General features: G+C 42.1%; 4 protein-coding genes across 5 annotated transcripts; 2 read left to right on the plus strand and 2 right to left on the minus strand.

Moving 5' to 3' along the window:
- Positions 1-8: 8 nt before the first annotated feature.
- LOC125767951 (uncharacterized) lies at positions 9-14,212 on the minus strand. Of its 2 annotated transcripts, none has more exons than XM_049434990.1 (11): positions 12,815-14,210; positions 7,852-8,323; positions 6,570-6,687; positions 6,105-6,502; positions 5,847-6,029; positions 5,547-5,780; positions 1,449-2,067; positions 1,243-1,364; positions 1,059-1,185; positions 771-994; positions 9-458 (listed from the first exon to the last, which is right to left on the minus strand). In XM_049434990.1, the coding sequence occupies exons 1-11, from the start codon at positions 12,842-12,844 to the stop codon at positions 307-309; spliced, it is 2,679 nt and encodes an 892-aa protein (XP_049290947.1). In that variant the 5' UTR covers positions 12,845-14,210; the 3' UTR covers positions 9-306. The 2 variants fall into 2 exon arrangements, 1 of the variants encoding a protein (XP_049290947.1); XR_007418838.1 differs by having other exon boundaries at positions 349-458; positions 706-994; positions 12,815-14,212.
- A 2,602-nt stretch (positions 14,213-16,814) lies between these two features.
- Positions 16,815-17,854, plus strand: LOC125771556 (phospholipase A2-like). Its single transcript, XM_049442280.1, has 4 exons — positions 16,815-17,226; positions 17,289-17,445; positions 17,525-17,677; positions 17,740-17,854. Exons 1-4 carry the CDS (start codon positions 16,902-16,904, stop codon positions 17,846-17,848), a joined length of 744 nt encoding a protein of 247 aa, XP_049298237.1. The 5' UTR covers positions 16,815-16,901; the 3' UTR covers positions 17,849-17,854.
- Positions 17,855-17,868: 14 nt separating this feature from the next.
- LOC125771555 (aquaporin-11) lies at positions 17,869-20,538 on the minus strand. The gene is made up of 5 exons (XM_049442278.1): positions 20,105-20,538; positions 19,882-20,004; positions 18,688-18,839; positions 18,487-18,625; positions 17,869-18,413 (listed from the first exon to the last, which is right to left on the minus strand). Exons 1-5 carry the CDS (start codon positions 20,280-20,282, stop codon positions 18,217-18,219), a joined length of 789 nt encoding a protein of 262 aa, XP_049298235.1. The 5' UTR covers positions 20,283-20,538; the 3' UTR covers positions 17,869-18,216.
- Positions 20,539-21,207: 669 nt separating this feature from the next.
- LOC125771554 (sulfite oxidase) lies at positions 21,208-24,170 on the plus strand. Its single transcript, XM_049442277.1, has 5 exons — positions 21,208-21,352; positions 21,426-21,852; positions 21,919-22,139; positions 22,294-22,756; positions 22,813-24,170. Exons 2-5 carry the CDS (start codon positions 21,818-21,820, stop codon positions 23,828-23,830), a joined length of 1,737 nt encoding a protein of 578 aa, XP_049298234.1. The 5' UTR covers positions 21,208-21,352; positions 21,426-21,817; the 3' UTR covers positions 23,831-24,170.
- Positions 24,171-24,182: the final 12 nt, after the last annotated feature.

The following is a 24,182-nucleotide window of genomic DNA, read 5'->3' on the forward strand; positions in this document are numbered from 1 at the left end:
ATAAAATATAAACTAGGTATACAAACATAATTTTATTCATGATCACGAGAATTGTAAACGTTTTTGACTTCTTTTATTCCTTTATTGTTCTTCTTTTCTGTGTTGGGTTGGTTTTGGTTCAGATTGCTTATGTACTAAAATTAATATGCATTACTCCGATTACGCTAATTACGATATAGCTCCAGATCGTTCAACCAGATAGTTCAGTCCTAATTATCCACTTCCTGGATTTATACATTCCAATACCATCCGTTGGCAACGCCCCTCGTCCACGGCTGATTCTTGGATGCTGGGCAGCCGTCCATTTTAAGCCGTCTGGCCCAGTTGGAGTCGCTTGTCCTTGAGTGCAATCGAGTCTCGTAGTATAATGGCAATCAGCGGTACGCTACCCATCACCATACAAACCCCCATGCAGTAGAAACAGATCTCATACCCACCGGATAGGTCGCGCAGTAAACCTGTGATAGCAGTGTGATGGAGTTTTGTTTTGTTATGTTTTGTGAAGATATTGAAGGTAAAATGGTTAAACATTTTGGATGGTATTTGGAAATTTGGTACCGACGACAAGCGAACGAACGAACGAGCGGAGCGAAGACAAAAAGGCGAAGATCGAGAAAGAAAAAGAGAGAGAAGAAAGCAAGAAAAAAGAAAGAAGATAGTGCAAGAAATATGTTAGTAACGGTGGGAAGTTTGGCCCACACCAACCCTGGGTGCTGGTGGCGTTTGGAAGGCGACGGAATCGATAATTCTGGTTTCCGTCGGTTAAAAACCTGCTAGTGGTGGCACCGAGATTGCACCAATACTTTGGAACATCCGAACCAAGCCATAGCTGGAGCTAATACGTTCCGTCCCGAACAGGTCGGCCAGTAATACCGGAACCAGTAAGTACCAGCTGCCCAAGCACAGTCCATAGCATCCAGCGCTAACCACAATCACGAACCAAGCGTTACTGCTCGACGGTATGGTAAGTACGGCCGTCCCAGCACCTAGAATACTGTTTTGGAGAGAGGATATCCTTAGTATACTGCTAGTATCATGCAGGATAGCTTACCACTCACCAGACAATGTAAGCCTTCTTTCGATCAAACAGATCCAAATCCGACAGCCAGCCCAAGGCAAGGCGTCCGATCAAGTCTAAGGCCGCACTGACAGCAACCAAATATCCTGCCTCCGATTTGGTGTAACCTGTTGTACGATCGTAAGTGAGCTGAGGCCTGATCTCCAGTAGTAGATAATACTTACCAGCAGAAATTACGTACGCTGGCAGATAGTAAAGCATATACGGACATCCCACCGACATTAAAGCTACCGAGAGGCACATTAGTATGAACGTGATGTCCTGCAGGAGCGTAATGTCCAGATATCTGCGCAGGAAAGAACAAAAAGACATGTTGAGTATTAGTGTATAGCAAATATTGCACCCAAGAACACAAAGAGAACACACTTACTGACTAATCTTTTCCAGACACGTTGCATTGTATGCCGTGTACGGATCCTCGTCAAAGATCTCATCCAGATCGCCTACCGGTGTTGGAATGATCATGCTCTTGCTCAATCCCCGATTGTTATTCTGCGCCAGTCCCTTCGTCGGTACCATCGTGCACATGTTGTTCGAGCTCATCACCGTTGGAATTGTGCCGGCCGCTGCCGTCTTCATTGGGACAACAGCTGCTGTTGCGTTCGCTTCCGGTGCGACCGCCACCGACTTGTCCAGCTCGTTCGGTGCCAGCAGCAGTGGTCCCAAGAGTGGAGCATCACCACGCACGCCACCCTCGGCCATACCCAGCGTCGTCTGTGATCCGATCGATTCGGGCAGCTGCAGAGGGCGTGCCTGCGCTTCCTGCCGATGGTGAAGGTGCTGCTGCTTGTAGCGCATACTGTTTCGCTTGGAGTCATAGCCACTGGCGCGGTTCTTATAGACGCAGGTCGAATCGGTGCTCAGATCCTCGACCGAGTGCAGAATACTGCAGCTACGGATCGACGAAATGGGCTTAAGAAAGATTGCACTCGAGAGGATATCTTTCAGTTCGTCTTCACTTTCTTGGAGCGTTTTTTCCGTTATGTTGACTAGAAAATGGTAGGGGGTGCATACATAGTAGGCAAAAAATGTAAGGTTATCCGCTCTGGCTAGGCACACACAGAAACACACAGAAACACAGAAACAAAGGGGGCTTAACGGTAGGTGGGTGGCCATTCGTCGCAACCACACGATCGCGATCGGTTAGTTAGTCCTTGCTATATCAAGGATGGGCAGTTTACCCACCCGCTCTCTCTTTCTCTCTCTCTCACACACACACACATACGCACGTACTAGTCTGATAGTGGCCACAAGACGTTCATGTCCCTAGTGTTATTTTGGGCAGTTACCCATGCGTTGTGATTCTCATTCACATTATCCTTATTTGAAGGGGGCAGAACAGAAAGACATATGAGAAACAATACAAATCCAGAAGGCAGAAGGCTCTTCCTCCTATAAGATTCCTATTCCGGTTTCTGGCAACTTAAGACACACTTATCAAATTACCGAAAGATTAAGCTAGAAATTAAAACACCATTAAAACGTGCTAAGTTGCCATATATGTATGTACTTGCTGATAGAGAATCTTCCTGGTTTGATCATTTGACCCGTTAATAGCTAGGATTGTAAGATATTTTGTTACAGAATGTGTCCATAGTCATTTGCCCGCTCTCTACCACACAGTTCATTTCCAGCTCAGCACAGTCAAATTGACACACTAGTTAGTAACTCACTGTCCATTGGCATAATTGTCCTTGAAAGAAAAAGCCACTCCTTCTGCACCCAAATAATACGCTTTTAAAGTTTTTGTTTGTTTGCCAAAATCAATTGTAAGTAAAGTATAATGTTGAAACATACTACAACCAAAATTAAACCTTTTGCTTGGCTTGAAACAGCTCATACATTTATGCCCGGTAGTGTAAATCTCACTACGTTAGGACGTTCGCAATTTGCAATTAGTACCGAATTTCAAAGTTCTCCATTTCCGAAACATAAATAAAAACCCAAAACGTACGCAACAAATAGCATTATTAGCAACAAACAAAACACAACTTCTGCACGCAAAACAACGCTGATATTGTTTCAAGCCTTGGGAGGGTGGTTTACTTGTACTGTATAAATCCTGCAATTGATAAACTAATACTGAAACAACAAACTGATAAGAAAAAGGACGAAACGATAAGGTGGCAACACAACATATGATACAATAGAAGTGATAGTTTGAGAGAAAAAAAAAACACAAAACAAAAAATCTATTACAACAATGAGAACAGTATATAGAGTAAACAAACGTGATAACAGAAGAGTGAAAGTAAAATGATCGTCCGTTCGGTGTGCGCTTTTGTATGTGTTTTGCATACTGCTGGCACCGAACGAAGGTGGAAAGAAAAACAAAAGTTATTCATTCATTGGTTGGATATATGTAATGATTCTGAAGCGGGCAGTTTGCTCGTGGTGCATGATCGGACCGGACCCGACACATGCACCGACACGCACACGTGCCCCTTCCCCATACCTTGCTTGTACCCTGCTTTTATGCTACGCCATTTCGCTCATCATTGTGTGCGACACACGAGTACGGGAATTACGGGTACGGAATCATTACAGCACCCGCGATGCAAATGCCCCCACGTTGAACACGTTGACGCGTTACATCACCCCCAAAACCAGGACACAGTGGATCGGTATACCGATGCGCTAAGCCATGCCGTGGCGTTATTATATTCGCTTTTTTTGGTCTTTTGTTTTGTACATTGCTTTATCTTGTTTTGGTACTGAACGTCTCAACGTATCGGATTGCGGTTTTGCACGGTTTCTTTTTTTGTTTTCTTTTTTGTGGGTATTTTGAGGATTGTTTTTTTTTTTTTGGTATTTTTGGCTACTTTTAACAAAGTACAGATGAGAGAAACTTTATCTGCAAAAAATCTAGAAAAAATTAGAAGCGATTTTATGTGCTGTTCATCATATACCCATGTGTATACATTGGTGAGTGATTGGTTTCTGTTAGCTAGGTTCCATTTTCAGACAGATTTGCAAGAGGAAAGTTTTAATTTGGAGATCGTGTCAGTGTGTGTCTGTGTACGAGTGTGTGTGTGTGTGTGCATATGATCTAATTTGGTATCGTTTTTTGTGTGTTTTGTGTGTGGGTGTTTCAAATCGCAACACAACAGAAAAAAAAGAAGAAGTAATACATATGTGCAATAGCGCATGATCCGGATTTGCAGATATTCGACCCCGAAAAGCCTTTTTGCATGATGAAACAAAAACAAAATGAAGGCGTTTCAGTATGTGTATTGACCAGTGCCCTTTTTGGGCACTACTAGACGAGGGCTCATGGTTTTTTTTTAAAGCTAAAATTATAAGAAAACAGTATGCATTATTTGAATTCGAAACGAAAATACGACAGTGAATTATGGCACGGATGAACACCTCCTTGCTCATACACAGATGAACACAAGCCCTTGTTGGAAACGCAGATCACGCAGCAATGCCATGCTTGTTTGTCGGATCTTCTGTCGGAGCAAACATACACACACACACCCAAGACGAAAAAAATCCCCCCAGAATTTAGCCGGAAAGTGGACAGTGAATTAAAAAAGCGGCCCCATGAAGAGAAACCCAACATTGCGAGTGAGAAAAAAAAACTCTATTTTGGAACCACTATTAACCCTATTAACCTAGCGAACTGATCATGCTGGGTGAGAGATTTCGTGTGAACAATGAAAGGAGTACAGCAGCAGCAGCTATCGATGCAATGCGTTTGCGTTAGAGCACATGCTACCCTACTGGTGAGTATCCCAACACGAGCTCCTATACGTCACGATCCGTCAGAACGATCATTCCTGCTACGTATCTTCCACCCGCCCCGTTAACTCTTCCTATGGTCTTGCTCTCCCGTTTGCTTCTAAAGGTGAAAACCGCTAAGCCAGTCCAATCTATTCAGCCCCTTTGGGTCACAGCTCATTAATCAGACAGGAAACACACGAAGCGACAGAGAGAAACCAAACGATGATCGGTAGAAAAAGTTTGCGAACACAAGGCTAACACAGTTGCTACTGGTCGAGATCTAAATATCTGCTCTATAGCTTTAAACAGGCTGAAGATCATCAAAACCATTACAAAAAGAAATACTAAACAAACAACAAAAAACGGATGGCTGCGGTATGATGTTAGCAAAACGAATGTACCTTCTGCTTTTAAGAACTGATCCTCATACAACGCGCACATTTTTTTTTATTGCCCTCTACAGGGACACACGCACACCAGTACACGCGAGTGTTAGCCATGTTTCTACCATATATTGCATGATTTTGAACTCCATAAAACGATGCAATACGAGGCAGACAAACAAGCACCAAGCACCCGTAACACGTGCAGGTGTGCTCGTCGGAAGGTGTCTCGTATGGGGTTTTTTTTTATTTTGAGTGTGGCAAAAAGGAAAGAATTTTAATTCAAGAAACAAACTGATAACATTTTGCAGTAAAGCATGAAACTGCACCAAGAACCAACTTGTTTGCGGCGGACTTACCGAACTTGTTGTTATCGCTCGTAAGGCTATTGTTGCGGTTTTGATCGTCCAGAAACAGATCCTCCAAGCAGCGTTTGCTTAGGTGATCCTCCGATGAGCTAAGATGGCCAAGATTTTCGCGGAAATCGCTACGGGACGAGAATTGGGTACCCTCCTTCGATGGTTCGAGCTCTTGCTTCTTCTCGAGCGGTCGGTAAAGTGCGCCAGAAACGCATACGTGCAGCATGCAACCTCCTGGAGAAAGAAAGCAAGATCTCATTAGATGTGATGATGATGGGAATAGATAAATGGGACCCTTACCCAGTATTAGCAAGGTACCGTGAAATCCAAACAGATGTATCAACCGTTCGATAAGCATCGGGAACACGAAACTCCCAGCAGCCGTACCGGAGATGGTGATCCCGTTTGCTAGTGCGCGATGTTTCTCAAAATACTGGGACACTATAACGATCCCCGGTGTTGTAGAGAGACCTCCGCCAATTCCTTTTGTGGAAGAAAGCAAAAGAAGAGATTTGTAGCGCGATCACGTTAGACATCCTACAGCTTCCATACACTTACCGGTCAGTATTCCGAAGGTGAAAAGCAAATGATACATGCTGGTTGCAAAGTAGCTCAGCGTTAGTCCAAGACCACAGAACACACCGCCAATGATGACCACGATGCGGCAGGAAAAGCGTTGACACAGTGCACTGGATAGTGGCGCTAGTACCAAACACAGTGCGGACAGGATCGCCGGTATCCAGGATGCGGTTGTGGCCGAAGCGTTCGGGAAGTTTTCCATTATCTCCACGTACAGCACACCGTACGATTTTACCAGTCCGGCCACCCAGAACTGGACCGAGAATGCACCGAACACGATGATCCAGCCGTAACCACCATCAGGCGGACTATCATCGTCATCTTCGCTGGTATCGGATGCAACCTGCTTTCGCTGCCGCTGGATGTGAAGCTTTTGCCTAGAACATGCGTGTCCAGTGAGTTCCGGCGAAACTTTTTTTGTGATGTGTTTCAGCATGTACTCACTTTTTGTTTCTTATCTCACGAGACTTCGCTATCAACGGACGAGCGGTTAGACTCGAAACAGTCAACAGGTTCTCGTTGTCATCCTCGTCCAGTTCGGTCGAAGGCTGGGGCTCCACTCCTATGGATTAGAGATGAGAATAACAACTCTTTTTAGTGAGTCAACTCAGAGTGAATGATTCGTTATTAGGAGTCAGCGAACAAACGGGCTAGTCTGAAGGACATGAAACGGGATACTTTTAGGATATTTATTATTCTACTCAGAGGCGGATCTTCCACTACGCAAACTAAGCGGCCACGGGGGGCCCCGAAGCTAAAGGGGCCCCGAAATTTTTGGCGCTTCCTCCGATCGATCTTAGTGGATCTATGCACAATAGATCCTTTAGCTTTGGGACCCAATTACCATTCCGCTTAGGGCCTCCGAGAAGCTTGATCCACCACTGTTCCTCAGGCTTGTTTGAGCCTTAGCCTCTTTTGAGTAATTTAGCATAATTTATAAATTGATATATCTTAATGCGAATTTTGTTCCAATAAGTTTCTTTTCACTTATATAATGCTTTAAATTAAAAAAGAATAAAAAATCAGAAAAAAATTTTAAAAAAATTTTCAACTCGAAAATTTCATAAGGCTTACCCCTTGCCATTTTTTTGAGAAATTTTGCAAAAAAAATTAAATTGATTTATTTTAATGCCAATCGGTTGCAATGTGTTTCTTTTCACTCAAGAAATGCTTTAAATAAAAAAAAGAGTGAAAAATAATAAAAAAATCAAAAAAATCAAAAAAATAAAAATTTACTAAGGCTCATTTTTGCACCAAGTTTTGTCTATAACTCGGTCGGTATCCAATGGATCGCCAATCTTTAACCTGTGGTCGATAGATGGCACCAAAGGCTACATTTTCTTCTTGGACGGCCTTGCCTTCAGATGTCTGTGCCAGAAGTTATCCGAGGAACCAAGTTCCTTACCCTGTTTGAGAAAATGTAAAATTTTCTTCATTTTTGAGTAATTTAGCAAAATTTATAAATTGATATATTTTAATGCAAATTTGTTGAAATAAGTTTCTTTTCATTCAAATAATGATTTAAACAAGAAAAAGAATAAAAAATAATATATAATAATAATAAATATAATAAAAAAATTCTATAAATTTGAATATCTCCTAAGGCTATAGTCTTAGTCTTTTTTTGAATGATTTAGAAAAAATTATAAATTGATGATGAGTGCAGATGCAGAAGAAAAGCACGACCTGTATCGTATAAAGACACATTAAGAATTTTGTCACCTACCGCTGAGTGGCTTGACCAAGTTGTAGTGCGTATCGAGTGCGAGTGAGGATGGTCGAAGTACGGTATCGTTACGTCCACCAGCAACTGTCCCTGTCGCCGGTTGCGGTGGTGGCCCGAAGTCATCGAGCAGGGTTGCTCCGTCGTTTGCGTACGGTTGTCGCCCGTCACCATCGCCGGTAAACTTGGTGCAGGCCACCGCAGGTGGTATGGCCGAGGTATCGTTCGTGTTGGTCGCGGGTTCCTTGCCGGATGCCGTAACGACCGGTGCGGACTGGATCGAGAACATGGATCCACTGTTCTCGAACTCGGCCAGCAGGGCGGCATTGAGAGGCGCCCGGCATCGCTGTTCCGGTATGGATGGATGGTAGACGCCATCGAAGAGTCGGTTATCATCCGCGTGGGGTTGTATTTCGATATCCTCCGAAAAGAGGCTTTGTGGGCGCAGGTACTGATTAAGACACTCCTGCGATGTCTGCAAATCGTGTGGCAAACAGATTTTAATTAGTATTACGAGTTGCTATAAAACAAAAGCAATAACGCTATAATGATCTCAGCCAAATTGTTGCTTTTGGGAGCAGTTACTCATGCGCTAGTCATTAGGTAAAGCAGTAAAAAACCCAAAAAACCTTGGAATAACCCAACCCAACATTCCATCCCGATGACTCGCCGATTGCACGCATTCCAAACCGCATGATTCATTTTATAATCGAATTGTTTGAAATATTTAATCAATATTCTACCACAATGCATGACAAGTTAAACATCCTTCTAAATGGAAATGTGTTTCTGGTGTTTTTTTTTTTCTTCTGTTTGCTCCCCAACCACAACGTTACTAACACGCGACCCTTTTTTGCTTTCGATCCAAGCATACCAAGACAAATCATTTGATTTGTTTGCCTGCCAACGTGACTTTGACAGTTTCGGTAGGCGAATTTGGTGGAGCACGACGTGATTGCACAACATGTTTCGTTCGGCGCGGGGCTTTGGTTGTTTTTATTAATCATTACAACTTTACTTCGTTCGAATAACTCGTTTCCTATGGTGGAAGTAAACAATGCGCTTCAATAGTTAGCGCCGATTGTTGCTTTTCGCTAAAAGTCTGTAAAGTTACTCCATGTGCTAATGTCAAACGGTAATAAACCAGTACCACGTGAAACACCAGGCTTCTCCATCGGGTATGAAATGTTGTTTATCTTATGGGTTGCAATTTTCTTACCCAGTCATACACAGCAAAAAATGAAAGAAATCACGATAAAAAAAAAGAAAGTCGATCGATAGGTTTGCCGACTGTAAGAAGCTATCGAAATGCGCAGTTCGAAAAAAAACATCCTGCAGCATGTAATTTCTTGACCGGTGACAGGAATTATCGATAAAACTTTAAACTGTACCTACCCACGCTGCACTAAACATACGAAGATGTTCCAAATGTGCGCATAAAAGAAGAGTTTGTTTATCGTCCACCGGTGGAGGCAAGGTCGCAAGGTGATTGAAATTAATCGTTGAAGCTTGTTAAACTTTGCCAAACTTTTTCATGTTTCACTGTAAACTTTGTCTTTAATGACTTTACGGTATATCTCCCGTCTCCATTATGGCATCATAACCGAATTGGCACGAACAAAAAACAAACAGATATAACTCTATTTCTGATTTATTAATGCCAAACAAATGCACAACATTTTAAGACTCGTTTACGTCATGTGCAACGCAATAGTCACAAACATTTTTTTCAGTCTATCCTTCCGTTAAGCTAAATTTAGCAATAATAGTACAAAAAAATGGAACAACACCAACAGCCACATTTCTCCAGGCTCCGGTACAGAAACGTCCGATTGGAAAACAACCACACTCATGGTATAATTTCTTTTCCGACCCAATCATCATCCCAAGGGCAAACTGCTGTTTCCTGCTTTTTCCCCGTGCGCCTCAATGCCTGCCATCGGACGTCTTTCGACCTGTCATGGAAACAACAGCGAAGCGACTGCATGCACCGGGAAGCAATGGCGACTGACGACATGATCACGGCCACGGCCACATTCCTAGCTGCATGGTGCCGTTCGCCTTAACGGACAACCACTAGCAAAACTGATAAATTGATTGATTTCCCTATGCGAGGAACAGCACACAAATGGCAGAAAACTCCGGTCCCAGACAATGCCGGAACATTCCTTGTAACGAAACCATTAAAGTGTAGTTGTTTGTGCAATGTTGTTTCATCGTGCTGTAGGCAAATGTTCCAACCATGCACCATGTACAGCACCAACCGCACGTGTCGATGGTTCGGGTCTGGCAATGTTGCATTGTTAATGCCCTCGCTTTATCGAAATCCGGCACTACAACGATGATTATTACAGTCAATCAATAGTACAGCCTTTCATTGTCCTGTGACTAATAATGATGTCATCGTTTCCATTGCAATTATTTCTACATAAAATAAAATCGACCTTTACGGTGACTAGGGATAAATTGTAACGATCATTGCCTGTTTTTTGTTCGTTTTAAGTGTGAAAAATAATTTCTCCAGGGATTAAAAACAATACTGAATGAAGAAATAATGTTTATACATTTTCATGTCTATTACGTTAAAGCATTTTTTCTTTTTCTATTTTATAAAAAATTATATTAATGTTAAACATATTATTAACTTTTTAATATAACACTTTTTTCTAAGATCTACGAATGACTACCAAAGGAGAGAGTATAAAATTGTCTGCTTTTTTATTATTTTTACAATATGAATTCAAATATAAATAAATGCTTCTTCTATCTTTCTCCTAAGGAATAGTAAATTATGTAAGTGAATTAATGCAAAACTCTATAACTAATCAATATGAGAAATTTATGTCTGTTTACATATAGGATATTAGAAGAAGTAAAAAAAGTAACGTCATAGAAACAAACTGGGTTTATTATAAGCTATAATAAATATATAGGTTATATTATAACACAGCACATAGTGGCATTTGTAAAGGAATAATTTAATATTTTTTTTTTTTTGCTCGGTTAGAACGGCCTGCCCGTATCAAGACTTATTTTACCACGTAGCAGGATAGTCAGTCCATGCTACGGGGAGACGGTCGCCCTGCCGTGTGGACGGTCGCCGTTTTTCACATGCACCACCGGGCCGCTCCTAATTTAATAAAATTATTAAATAAATAAATAAGTTAACTTTTTAAAAAATATTAAAAAAAAATATTGATAATGATGAAAAAAAAAATCTAAAATAAATAATTAAACACATACGCTATGTGAAAGATAAATTAGAAATTGAATATAGAAATATATAAGTCGAAAAAAAAAATATTTAAAAAAAATAAAGTAATGAGTTCAAAGATAAATATTAAAATAAGAAGTATACAAATATCATGAATATGAAACATAAACTAGAAAAGACTCTTTTAAATGACTTTATAAAAAAGATGAACAAAAGTGAATAAGTAAAAGAAGTAAAAGAGAAACAAAGTGAATCAATAATCCTGCACAAACAAAAAAGAAATAAACTACAAAATGAATAAAAAGGATTAACTTATAAATAACTAACATTTGTTCGCTTTTGTTATATACTGTTTTTCTCCAATCGCAACTAATGAATTCAATTTGCGATCAATTTTAATGCAACCGATTCGAATTCCGTCTTTTTTAAAAAATAAACATTCCAATGAAGATGAATATCATCGCAAAAGCGTGTATCATTTAATTAATGTTCCGGTTGCCTTGCGACCACCATTATTTGGCTTCCTGCGCTTCGCAAAAGCGTAACGCAAAACAAAGCAAAGTGCTCGAAACAAAATAATGATCGTTCATTATAAGGGTGGCCCATTAACAAAGACACTGCGGCAAAAACAACGGCAAACAACTGCAGTAGGAAAAATGGCTGGAACATACAGAACCCCGAAAAAAAACAAACCCCTGATAACTGCAGCCTCCACACAGTCCTGCGTCCAGCTTGGTGTTGTGAACGAAGGGAATGATTCCTATGACTCCTTGCCACCAACACACAAGTGCAGCGCGCACATATGTACATGCAGTGTGTCTCTGCATGTAGGTTAGCCCTGGTGTATTCAGTTCGATTCGTTTGCCATTGCCTGTCTGTGACCCACATTTTATGCAGCATCCCACCATACTGGTATTGTGGTAGTACCCACTCGTCATCTAGCCCCGTTATCATGGAAAGCACGCCACCATGTCAAACGAAGCGTGTCGGTTAGAATGTTGGCAAGGGCGCCTCATATCGAACAGAACCGTTTTCCGCCACATGACAAACGTGTGTGTGTGTGGGTTTTTTTTAATTAATAAGTCACTCGCATTTTCTTTTTTATAATTTCAGCTGTTTTTCCATCAGACATGGGAATGGCTGAATGGCGTCGAGAGTGAAAATAACAAACCAGCCCAGAACTGTGTTTCGTAATCATCATCCTGCCGTGTGTTTCGTATGTCTCGCGGCAAAATGACACAACATCCCTTAGCCGTGGCTGTGGCTGTTGTCCTAGCATCGGAACGACACTGTTTTGCCCACCCGCCTCCAGGCAAATACCCATCCAAAGCTTACCCTTTTGTCACGATCAGGAGCACGTTCCTGCGCACTAGTCACACTACCGGTTCTGGTTTCATCATCACCATCATCATTATCAACCATCATCATCATCATTTGTCATTGTCAGCGTACGCAAATGATACCTTCATCCGTCGGCCGTCACATCGAAGTGTCGAGTGTGGAGTTACGGCAGATAAAGGGAATGGCAGCAAACAAACAAGTGATACAGCTGCCGAGAACTCGCCCTAACCCGACATCCCTCCCCCCCAACCCCAGGAAGAAACAGTGGAAAAGGATATCGATTTTCCACGAACTTGTGCAGCTGCTACTGCTGCAACAATGGTCCATGCCCTTATCCTCCGCCCCTCCCTCCCCCCAAGAAGAAGACACAAGAAGCACATCTTCTCGGAGTTTGCGACAGACCAGACTTACCTGGAGATTCCATTCTTTTGGCAGAGACATTTTTCGTAGATGGATGTGGCGAACTTTCCGTTCTTGAAACTTGGTTTCATTGGACTAACGGTGTTTTTGGTCGTGTTCTCTGGTCGTGTCTGGCCGGGCAGTAAAGATGTACGGTTACGGTTGTGCTTGGTTTGTTGTATTCCGAGTTTGAGTTGGTGGCACCCAACCGAAGGATGGCTCGCGGAACTGTACCACTGTGTGTTGTGCGGAGCTCAGGCGGTACTGTTTTCCAACTTCCAGGAAATGGAAAACGGATGCAGACAAAACTCGTCTAATCACGCATAATTCTTCGTTTTGCAGGATATTGCGATCGTTTCCACTATCGGTGGCCGTCAGCTTTGAGTTTCTGACACCTAGATCCCTAGATATACGCTTTCCTAGGTATTCCGCTACTAGAAATTGTATTGTCACGTTGTCTTTTCGGGGTCACAGTAGAATTGCTGCTACTTTGCTAGATTTTTACTTTAGAGCTAATACTGTCCCATGTCCTGTACTAGTAATTGCGCTACTGGAGTGAAGAGTGTGTACCGACACACATACAACTAAGTCCCTAAGGTGTTTTTGTTTTTTGGGTTGTGGTTGACGCTACTCTCTGTGCTAGAAGTTTATGTAATACTATCACCGAATTGTCTTTTAGACAAGAAAAACTGCCAATTGGTAAAGCTACGCTTCTTCGTCTATCTGGTACTTCTTCGTGCTTCCTCTTTGTTTTTTTTTTTGGCAAACGCTGTTCCTTACTAGATCTCTCCTAAAGGTGATGACCACACGTAACACTCGTGTTACGGGGGAAAAAAATCGGAGATCGTGTCCCTTTTTGTTCCGCAAAACAATTCTTTCTATCCAATTCGCTGCTTTCGAGGGTACTTCCGGCGACCCGATTTTACGCAAGCCAAAGAACGGGGACAGACACAGACACGCGACAAGTACAATTATCTAACTACTTTTTGCTACTCTGTACCGTTTTTGCTTTTCTTCTAAAACCAAAAAAAAATCAAATATCGTAAGGAAGGGAGTCTAACTGGCCAACTTCCCGAATCGGTGGTTTTAGTTATGTGATGCTTTTTTAATACACACACACGCACACACACACACACACCCGTACGTAGGAGAACTCACTCACAAAGGGCTCTTTTTTAACTTAGGCTGTAGCAGTAATGCCGTATCCGGAAAACGTAAGCGAACAAATTCCTGGCGCGAGGGGGGAGGTTTTGTCGTATGCAATATAAACCAATGCACAAACCATAAACCCCACGCGAGCCCTAATTGCACTGTGAGTGGTTCAGTGGTGGCCTTTAAAAAGGAAAATGACTCCGACGTGTGCGATAGGACCACCCCGTTCAAGTACGGTTTTTCTTCTGAAGCAAGCCACCGTGTCGTTCGATGGGATGGAATATTCGATTTGGCCAGAACGAGACACCACAACACTCGGGCGCGCTTATCCGCTTTTTGGAGACGATATTTCTCTTCCACTCCTGCGCACATTTGTTATCAGACCGACCGTTTGTTGGGTGGACTTGCGCAATTGGGATGTTTTCCCACCACGGGACTTTATGGTTTGGCATGTTTGACAGCAAACCGGGCTGGCTGTGACACTACCTGGTGGCACGATAAAATTTGTTACCCCAGGGTTGTGCTACACAATGGGGGAGATTCGTAAAATCTTAAAGGGAGAGGTTTTGTTAAAGATTCAAGTTCAAGATTCAAGAAATTTCGAATACAAGATTTTATGAAATTGTATTTTTTTTATAAAATCCTTACTCTTATTAAGCATTAGCTCGTGGAGATCGTGGAGATACTTTATGTCTTATCTTCTTACTTTTATTACATCCCAATGTCATTGACCTTTCCTTGACCTTCACATCATATGATGGATAGTGATCGTTAAATATTGTTTCCGTCTTTAAATGTAATTTCGTTTAGAGTAATGTTTCAATTGATTTCACTTTTTCAGGGAATCATGAATCGTTGATTGAATTTTACATCTTTCTTCAATTTTTTTTCAATTCTCTTAGCTCAACATAGTGCCTTAGCTCAACTTAATTCCTGATGGTAATAAGATTATACATTGTTTCATAAGAGAGAGACGAGAAGAGAGAAATAGAAAAAATGGACATTCATGTGATATCCAAGAATTCTATCACTTTTCATGAACACTGGCAAGGTCACTGTGATATTTTCCCAAAGATACAATTAGGTTCTACTGTCCACCAAGGTAGGTAGTATCAGTGTCTGAGAAACTCGCCATATGCATGGAAAAATGTGTCTCAAAACCTGGTAGACCGTTTCCATAATTTTTAATACTCGTGAAACTACTTACCTGGACACTAGGAAACCAGGCTGTAGGAGTTCCAATGATGGAAATCTAGGAAGCTCAAAGAGTTTTTCGATTAGTTCTTTTTTCACATGAATATTACAAGCATTTATTAAAGTTGCTTCTTCTTCTTGGCCTGCTCAGGGTCGAGCAAGTCGCGAATAGATGGCCAGGTCACCAATCCGTTCCTAGGAATCTCGGTCTAGGAATTCTCGAATTCTCCATCCACGGTTGCATCCGATCTCCGACAGGTCCGACTCTAACTGATCCAGCCAACGAGCTCGCTGGGATCCTCAATGTCTAGTGCCGAACGGCATAATTAAAGTTCAAATATCTAAAAGTTAAGTCTTCGTGTTTCTCAAATCTTTGTTTTGGTATTGTCTTAGTCGAATCAACGTTTCGAATAATCACTAAACTACACAATCGGTCTGTGTATCTTTCAAATTTTACATAACTACATTCATATTCACATCATGGTATATCAAAAGTTCTAGACTTCGTTGTTAAGGTGGAGTACGAGGAAAATAAAAGAATTGTTACACCGATATATCAAGACAAGTTATTCTTACTGTCTCATTTCGTATCAACTATTGCTAATAGAGTAAAGATACTTCCTTTAGGGGATAAGTATGACCGTTAGAATAAATAGAACACTAACTCTTTTGTTTTATAAAACTCTAAGTTACCTTTTAAGTTATTAGTAAATAGTTCCTGTGGCCCGATGGTGTATGTGGAAATGCAGCCGGTCTTTAGAGCACAGGATCGGGTATCAAATCCCATCCAGACCGTACACCTGTACGCAGGACTGACTCATATCTTTGTAAATAAAATCCAGAAGAGTGAAACATGACTAGACAAGATCTCTTGAGGTTGTAGTGTCACAAAAGATGAAGAGAAAGACCAGATCTGAACAGCAATTGAACTCATTTTGGATTGGTTTTTAGAGTCCTTGTCGAGTAAACCGTAACCGAATTTAATACAGCGGTCGAGTCCAAACTAAATTTCAACCCCAAACTGATTTTTATTGAGAGTTAAGTTATTGAACATGATCAGAAGTTAGTTGGATATGTTCTTAGTATTAACTATTTGTACTTAATTTGTTCAAATTAATGCGGAACTTTGTCGGACTTTGTTAAAACAAAGATTTCCCGATCCCCGTTTGGGCATGAAGCTGTCCCATTCGCCAGTATTTATTAGCATTCTCAAGTGTTTTACAGCCGTTCCGGTTTTACATTGCACTGTTAATACTGCTCCATTGAGTACTACGAAGTGTTCGCACCAACGTATACATTGACCTTCCAAAAGTCTGTACATTCAACTTGAACTCTGTTAAACCTTCCCAAAACCCCATCCCCAGTGACCTTTTGCGGAAAACTTGAACTTTTTTTTCGGTAACTTTTTGTCACTGAAAATATCTTTTTCTGGGTTTTCCCTGGGTACAATACAAACCCGAAAAGAAAGATTCCAATAAAGCACCGTGGTACTACAATAACAACCACTTGTAACACCTGTAATAGGTCAACTCGTTGGGAGGTTATCATTGCACTATGCACTATCGTACCTAACCTTCCAAAAACACCCCCCGGGGGAACTCGTGTCAATTGGCGCCCTTTTTTGTGCGCAAAAAAAAAGAAACACCCCCAAACCCTTGCCGAACGATTTGCAGTTCCGTACTGATAGTGGGAATAACTGTTTTCCTGGTAGAAACGGTAGGGTGTCATCATTGGCAGTGCAACAATCGCAACTATGCGACCGCTTTGGAATGACAAAACCTTCCCAACTCCATATATATATGCACGCGCGACTCCATCATTTACACTTTGTGTCTTTGTACGTTGTTACTTTTGTAAAAAACACACAAAAAGCGCGCTCTACAACATCTCCAGCATGAAGCTGTTTGCCATTCCATTGCTTTGTTTGGTTTCGATCGGTGTGCAAACGGTTGGTACGAAGTTGCTGTACAAAAATGTGGAAACGTTTGACTTTGACAATGAGCTGGAAAATCGGAACGATGAACAGGGAAAGTCTACATCGAACCGTACCCAGGAACGAATCAATCTTACCGTACCAGGTGAGAGTCATTGAGCTCGGGGGAAGGTCTTCCATTTACGTAATCCGTAATTCCATTTCAAGGTACTAAGTGGTGTGGACCGGGTAATACTGCAAGCGATTATGATGATCTCGGTTCCAACTCCGAAGTGGACAAGTGTTGTCGCGATCATGATCATTGCGATAATATTCCAGCGGGGGAAACGAAATATGGGTTAAAGAATAACGATTACTTTACGAGGTGGGCGATTAGTGTTGTAGGTGATCGCGAAGAATAGAAACACTAAAAAATCACTTGTCTTATTCCCATTTCTGCTCAGGCTGCACTGTAAGTGTGATCGCGACTTCCAGAACTGTCTGCACCGGGTAAATACGACCTTCTCCAACAAGCTTGGTAACTTCTACTTCACCGTAAGAGATCAGTGCTACAAGAAGCAATACCCAATAGTGGACTGTGCAGAGCATACAAACAAGTGAGTTGTGGACATGCTTTCTTCCACTTTTTTGTACAACATTTTTTTCCTTTGTTCGACAGAATTTTCCTTCGCCGTTGTGTACGATACGTACTGGATACATCGCGCACTGACATGTGGCAATGGTTTGATCTTCCCTTCTACGATGGTAACATGTTGGATGGGTTTTAAAAGGGGAAAAAACCGTTGCATTATATAATGGGAAGAATATTTATTTTGCCTGATATAATTAAACTTCCAAATTCGTTACTGTTATCACATCGTAAAGCCTGTTCGATTCTTCTGACTGGGACGGAAATGCATCCACACAACACAACATACAGATCTCGCTTCAATGGTAAGGGAAAAAGGGCAAAAACGGCCCCAAAAAGGCACGTTACCGGTTAGGAATAAAGCAATTCACGATCGAATCACCTTGCTGTGCTGTTTCTTCATTCGTTGACTAGAGCCATTTATACACTCGTTTAGTGTTCTTTGTTCGGGAGGTTTTTTTTTCTTCTTTGAGGAGGGAAATTGTTCACGAGTTTGTTTGAGATCATCTACTCGCTCTTGGTTTTCTCCACCAGGAACATATTGCGGAAGGTGGCCGTTTTGAAGAGTGGCACCGATAGGACCGCACCAACACACGATCCAATCCAGTACACGATGATGTGCTCGAGGGCCGAATTACCGGCACAGCCCCACTTCAGTGCGGTGGCCAACACCGGATTGAAGTATCCGCCCGAGTAGTTGAACGCTGCAAATATAAAGATAGCTGTGCGTTACTTTCGTGACGGTAGCTTGACTATCCTGGTAGGATTTCCCTTTACCGGCAACCACTAGGCTGGTACCGATGAACGAATCGATAAACGCGCCAAACCGGGCATCCTTTTCTGAGATCACCTTCGACGCCAAGCGGCAACAGAGCGTGGCGAATCCTTCAATAAAGGCGCCTAGATATAGGTTCACCTGGAAGAATAGCAGCGGTGGTAGAATCCGAGTTCTTTCCGATTGATCTTATATACACTCACCTGAAGATCAGCTTTGCAGTCCTCAAAGGCGCGACCTTCGTGGGTTTCCGCAAGCTCAAGCCACCAGTAAAGCTGCACGTAGCGGAATATACAGCATCCGCCCATCAGCTGGGCCCATATCTTGAGGGCAGCCTCCTTGAAGCTCACTTCACCTGGTACACAAATTACATTCACGCGAGAAAAATAGTGACATAAAAAACATTAAATATAATAATCTTAAAACACTAAAATATTTATGATAAAAATAAAATATTACATTCTAACATACATCTTTTAAACTGCAATATTTTTATTTTTTTATTTTTCTATTATTTTTAACTATTTTTATGTTATTTTTTTAGTTATTTTCCCTATTTAAAAGGATTTTACGTATATTTTTATACTTTATTGTTTACTACATTTTTATAATACAATTTTTACTTCTATTGTGTTTTTCGTTCTCTTTTCTTCATGTTCTGTTTGCTGTTTTAGAAGTAATTTACCTTTTTAACAAAGATTGAAGGAATGTTTATATTTGTTTAATTTTTACTATTTTAATTATAGTATGGACTTATTTGCTAATGAAAAAAGGCATATTTCAATACTTGGCAATACTTGTTCTAACCACCATGTTGCATTATTGTATGTTTTTTTTCAATTTATGTTTTGGTATCTATTTTATTATAGATTTTTCTTCTACTTAGCTTTTCCTCTATTTTCATGTGTATCTGTTTGTTATGTTACTACTTGGCTAATACTTATTCTTACTTAAAACATTAAATAAACCTTTAAATTCTTCTATCTCGTCTTGTTTTCTGCTTCATGCTCTGTTTGCAAACATGAAGATTTTTTTTGGTGATTTATTTTGCTCATAGAAAATAGCATTTATTTCCGCTTGGCACGGTTTAGCAATACGCTTTGCAAGCAGCTGATGGTGAAAGCAGTTAAAAATAAAATCAACCCCCAAAGTGTATGTTTGAGTGTGGAGTTCTTTTTTTTAGTTCTAAAAGCGACTGAAACAATAAAAAAAATGTAATGAAATGAGCAAACATTAAAGAATAGAACCATTTTCCCCCCGCCCATTGGACATTTCACGGACGATTCTAGAGAACGGAAACAGCATTAATGCGCTGCACAAAATTTACTCAAACTCACCTCACATCGAAACGCGATCGTGATCGTTCACGTTTTGCTTATGTAACAGATCGCACTAACCTTCGACTATTTGTTCCATATAGGTGTAGGGACAGGCCGTTGCCGAGCCCCAGTTACGGCCCCACCAAATGGTGAGTGTGAACAGGAAGACGGCATACGTCGCGACGCCAAAATTGTCCGCCACTGTAAGAGCAGTGCACAAATTGAGCAATCAGCAGTTAGAAGCGCTAGAAAACACGGTCTACAATCGGTCTGGTGCGATTCGATTCCCTCGTACTCGTACCAATTATTAACTCGAAGCAACATCCGCACAGTTCTGCTGCTGCAATCGCTTCAAAAATTAAATCCTTCACCAGCCCATCTTTCGACATCCGTTCGTTTAGCCTACGCGCGACGATCGCAAAAATGCAGGTCAATGCGATGAAAAATGCACTATATCCTAGCTGTTCAATGGTCGCCATCGTTCGATTGGATTCTGCGATGCTGATCGCTGATAGAACAAAATGATTTATTGTATCACCAACACCGCAATGGAGTAAAACCACTTATAAATTAACGAAAATATTGCCACTGTAATGCTACCAGCTTCGGTAGCAACGGTATTGCTCGCGATCAAGAACGGTCACCGTGCTTGACTGTCGCGATCGGATGTAAAAATAAACTGCCAGACCAGACAACAAGACACACTTTGGTAAAGGTCTCTCCCAATTTTTTACTATGCTACTAAACCGGGAGGATCTCCACCAAAGTATCGAGAAGAAGACGCGAGTTTGCTCGCGATCAAGTGCGATCGTTACGAGGCACTACGAAGTGGAAAAAATCCTGAGGGGCAAGGTGTATTGGGGGTTTTATGTTGACTGCCGCGATGTGTTTATGTAGTGTTTATGTTTAATGCACCACTTTTTATGTTTCGCGATCATATGTGAACATGCGCCCTTGCTGTGAGTGTGGGAACAATTACAAAAACGCATTGCAGATGTTTCATGGTCAAACTATTACACATCGTAGAATATAAGATTAGCAATGTTTAAAACGTTCTTTTAATCAGTATGTGATAAGTGAAGGAAATGTGCTTAAAAATAGCAAACATTTCAAAACAAATATAATAAACTGTAATTGTTTATTAACTTCATACAACATAACTATTATTATGCGCTTAAACTTTTTGTTTAACATTCTAGAGAGAAAAATACAACAGAAAAATATACACACTCCACGCTAGATCACTGTTTGCGCTTAATTTGCGCCAATTTACCTGCTGGATAGAAAAATTACATAAATCGAGCAGTTTACACTGCTCGAATGTATTGAACCGCATCGCGCACCACGGCAGAAAGAGATGGCTATACAGTTGTTTTTGAACACAAACAACGGTTGTGAGCGCTGTCACTTTCGGTGTTGCTTTTTTTCCGTGCCATTCGCTATCAATTTGCACCGTGCCGTGGTTCCGTACTAAACGCAAAATAGGGACCGGTTTATGGGTAATACAGTAAAAGAAAATAAGTAAAACTTATTTAGAAGTGGTTAAAGCGTAAGTGGAAAGTGTATGTCCGTGTTTTTTTTGTTGCGTTATCGTTTATAATTTTCCATATTCGATCAAGAAGCGCTTCAATCGGCTTCAGCTGATCGAAATCTCGCCCCAGATTAATGTGTTAATGCGGAATTTGGAACAACCCGTCCCGGGGCGACTCCACAGCGCGCGTGTAGTGTCTTCAAGATTGTGCCAAACAAGACCACAGCGAAGTACACTTTATCTCTTATCAGCAGTGTACTTGAGCGTCCAGCGAAAAACATAAAACGATACACCTGGTTGATTTGTAGTACAAACTTTGCCCCAAAACCGTAGTTCTTTCGTGTACGCAACAGTGTACGCATCGGACATAAACGGTTACGGAAGGACTGGTTCTATTTACGCTACAATAGTGTCCAAATTGGATGATACAGCAGGTTTACAGAAACCGGTTTTTAACCCAGCAACGGAACAGAAGAGTGCAAAATGTTTGCGAGACGAATTCTTTGTCAAACAAACAGGTTAGTGGTTAGAATATCTCAACATGAACTTAACATAACATTAATTACATTTTTTTTTACTTTTAGGAGACATTTATTACAATCACCATGCTGTAGAGTGATTTCTGCCGCGGATGGCAATGTAACAAATGACCCGCAAGGGCAGGTATGGATGCAGAAAGCATTATTACACCACCGGCAGCATCAATCAGGCGGTAAAGGACCAACAGATAGCCTGTCAACGTTATCTGCGACAGCCGTCATCTTGGGTGGATCATTGTTGACATATTTGATAACGGAAAAGATAAGTACGTCCGGCACCTGTGCCAATCTTTATTTGAACGTGTGAACGATTGGTTTCCTTTCTCTTTCTCTAAGCGTATTTTGTTAGGGGCTGGTCGCGTGGCATATAATCCACTTCTACTTATCCACCATATTTCCACTCTTTTGCAACGCTTCTAGAGAAAGACACGGCACATGTGTACGCGAAGGAAGATTCGCTCGAGACGATACGCAAAGCGCACGATACGGTGCGGAAAGATCTGCCCGAATACACGATGGATGAGATCGTGAAGCATAATGCACCGTCCGCCGGTATTTGGGTGACGTACGGTGTCGGTGTGTACGACATAACGTCCTTCGTACCGCAACACCCAGGCAGCGACAAGGTCATGCTTGCGGCCGGCGGTGCTATCGATCCGTTTTGGCACATCTTCCAGCAGCACAACACGGCCGAGGTGCTATCGCTGCTGGAAACGTTCCGCATAGGGAATTTGCGCCCGGACGATGTGGTGGGCACGAAAGATCTGCACGATCCCTGGTCGGCGGAACCGAAGCGCCATCCGATTCTGAAACCGGCCACGCTGAAACCGTTCAATGCAGAACCACCGGCATCGGTTCTTGTGGACGCTTTCCTGACGCCGAAGTAAGTGGGATTTTTGCTCGCGTATTTCGGGTATTAATAAAAAATATTCTTTTTAGTGAATTTTTCTACGTACGAAACCATCTGCCCGTGCCGGAAGTGGACATAAAGGCGTACGAGCTTGAGATGGAGAACGAAAAGACGGGCAAAAGCAAAACGATCCGGTTTGCCGATCTGCTCAAATACCCGAAGCACACCGTCACGGCCACGATCATGTGCGGTGGCAATCGGCGCGGTGAAATGATGGAAGTTAAACCCATCAAGGGACTGCCGTGGGGTGCATCGGCCGTGGGTAATGCCGAATGGACCGGTGCCCGGCTGTGCGATGTGTTGCGCGATATGGGTGTCCGGCCGGGTGATGAAGCAGGTCACGTCCAGTTCGAAGGACTCGATACCGATCCGACCAGCACACCGTACGGTGCATCGATACCGCTGGCGAAAGCAATGGACCCGCGGGGTGATGTGATTTTGGCGTACGAAATGAATGGTCAACCGCTGAACCGCGACCATGGCTATCCGGTGCGCGTGATCGTACCGGGTGTGGTGGGATCGAGGAATGTGAAATGGTTGGGTAAGATTGTCGTGTCCCGCAACGAAAGTTCCTCCCACTGGCAGCAAAACGATTACAAATCGTTCAGTCCCAGCACGGATTGGGATACGGTCGATTTTAAGAGTGCTCCCGCTATCCAAAACATGCCAATTACTTCCGCCATCTGTACACCGGCCAGTGGGGAAACGGTGCCAGTTGAGGATGGGTACGTGACGGTGAAAGGGTACGCCTGGTCTGGCGGTGGTTCCGAGATCGTGCGTGTCGATCTGACCGCGGACGGTGGTAAAACGTGGATCGTTGCAAAGCTGGACGAAAGCGAACAGGGTACGGGCCCGGGACGACACTGGTCGTGGTCGCTATGGTCGGCAAAGGTTCCGATTAAGCCGGGCCAGAAAGGACCGATCGAGATTGTGTCGAAAGCGGTCGACAGTAATTACAACACCCAGCCGGAATCGTTTGCCAACATCTGGAATCTGCGGGGTGTGGTTGGCAATGCGTACAGCCGAGTGAAAGTTAACACGAAATAACACTGCCCCATGTTGCTCCTGTTGATAGGGAATCTGCTGATAAGAATTGAAAGGGAATTAGCTAGAACTGTGACAACTCTGACACGATCTGGTCTCATTCATACCGATGATTGTTTTTTTTTTGTAGAACAGATAGAGGGTAAATAGAATTATTCAAGGTGTTAAAACCAGATTGGCGTCATTTGATTATGGTGAGATTTTGTAAAATGATTCTTATCACCTTACCTAGTAAGTGTCGTAAGGAAGAACACAGCGGAGCTGTACGAACAATTTGTATGTTAAACTTATTTTTTTCTTTTTCGTTGGTAATAAATGAAAAGTTATGATAATATATAAAAAAGTGTTGCATTTC

This window comes from Anopheles funestus, chromosome 3RL, assembly GCF_943734845.2.
Source record: "Anopheles funestus chromosome 3RL, idAnoFuneDA-416_04, whole genome shotgun sequence".
Classification (NCBI taxonomy): Eukaryota; Metazoa; Arthropoda; class Insecta; order Diptera; family Culicidae; genus Anopheles; species Anopheles funestus.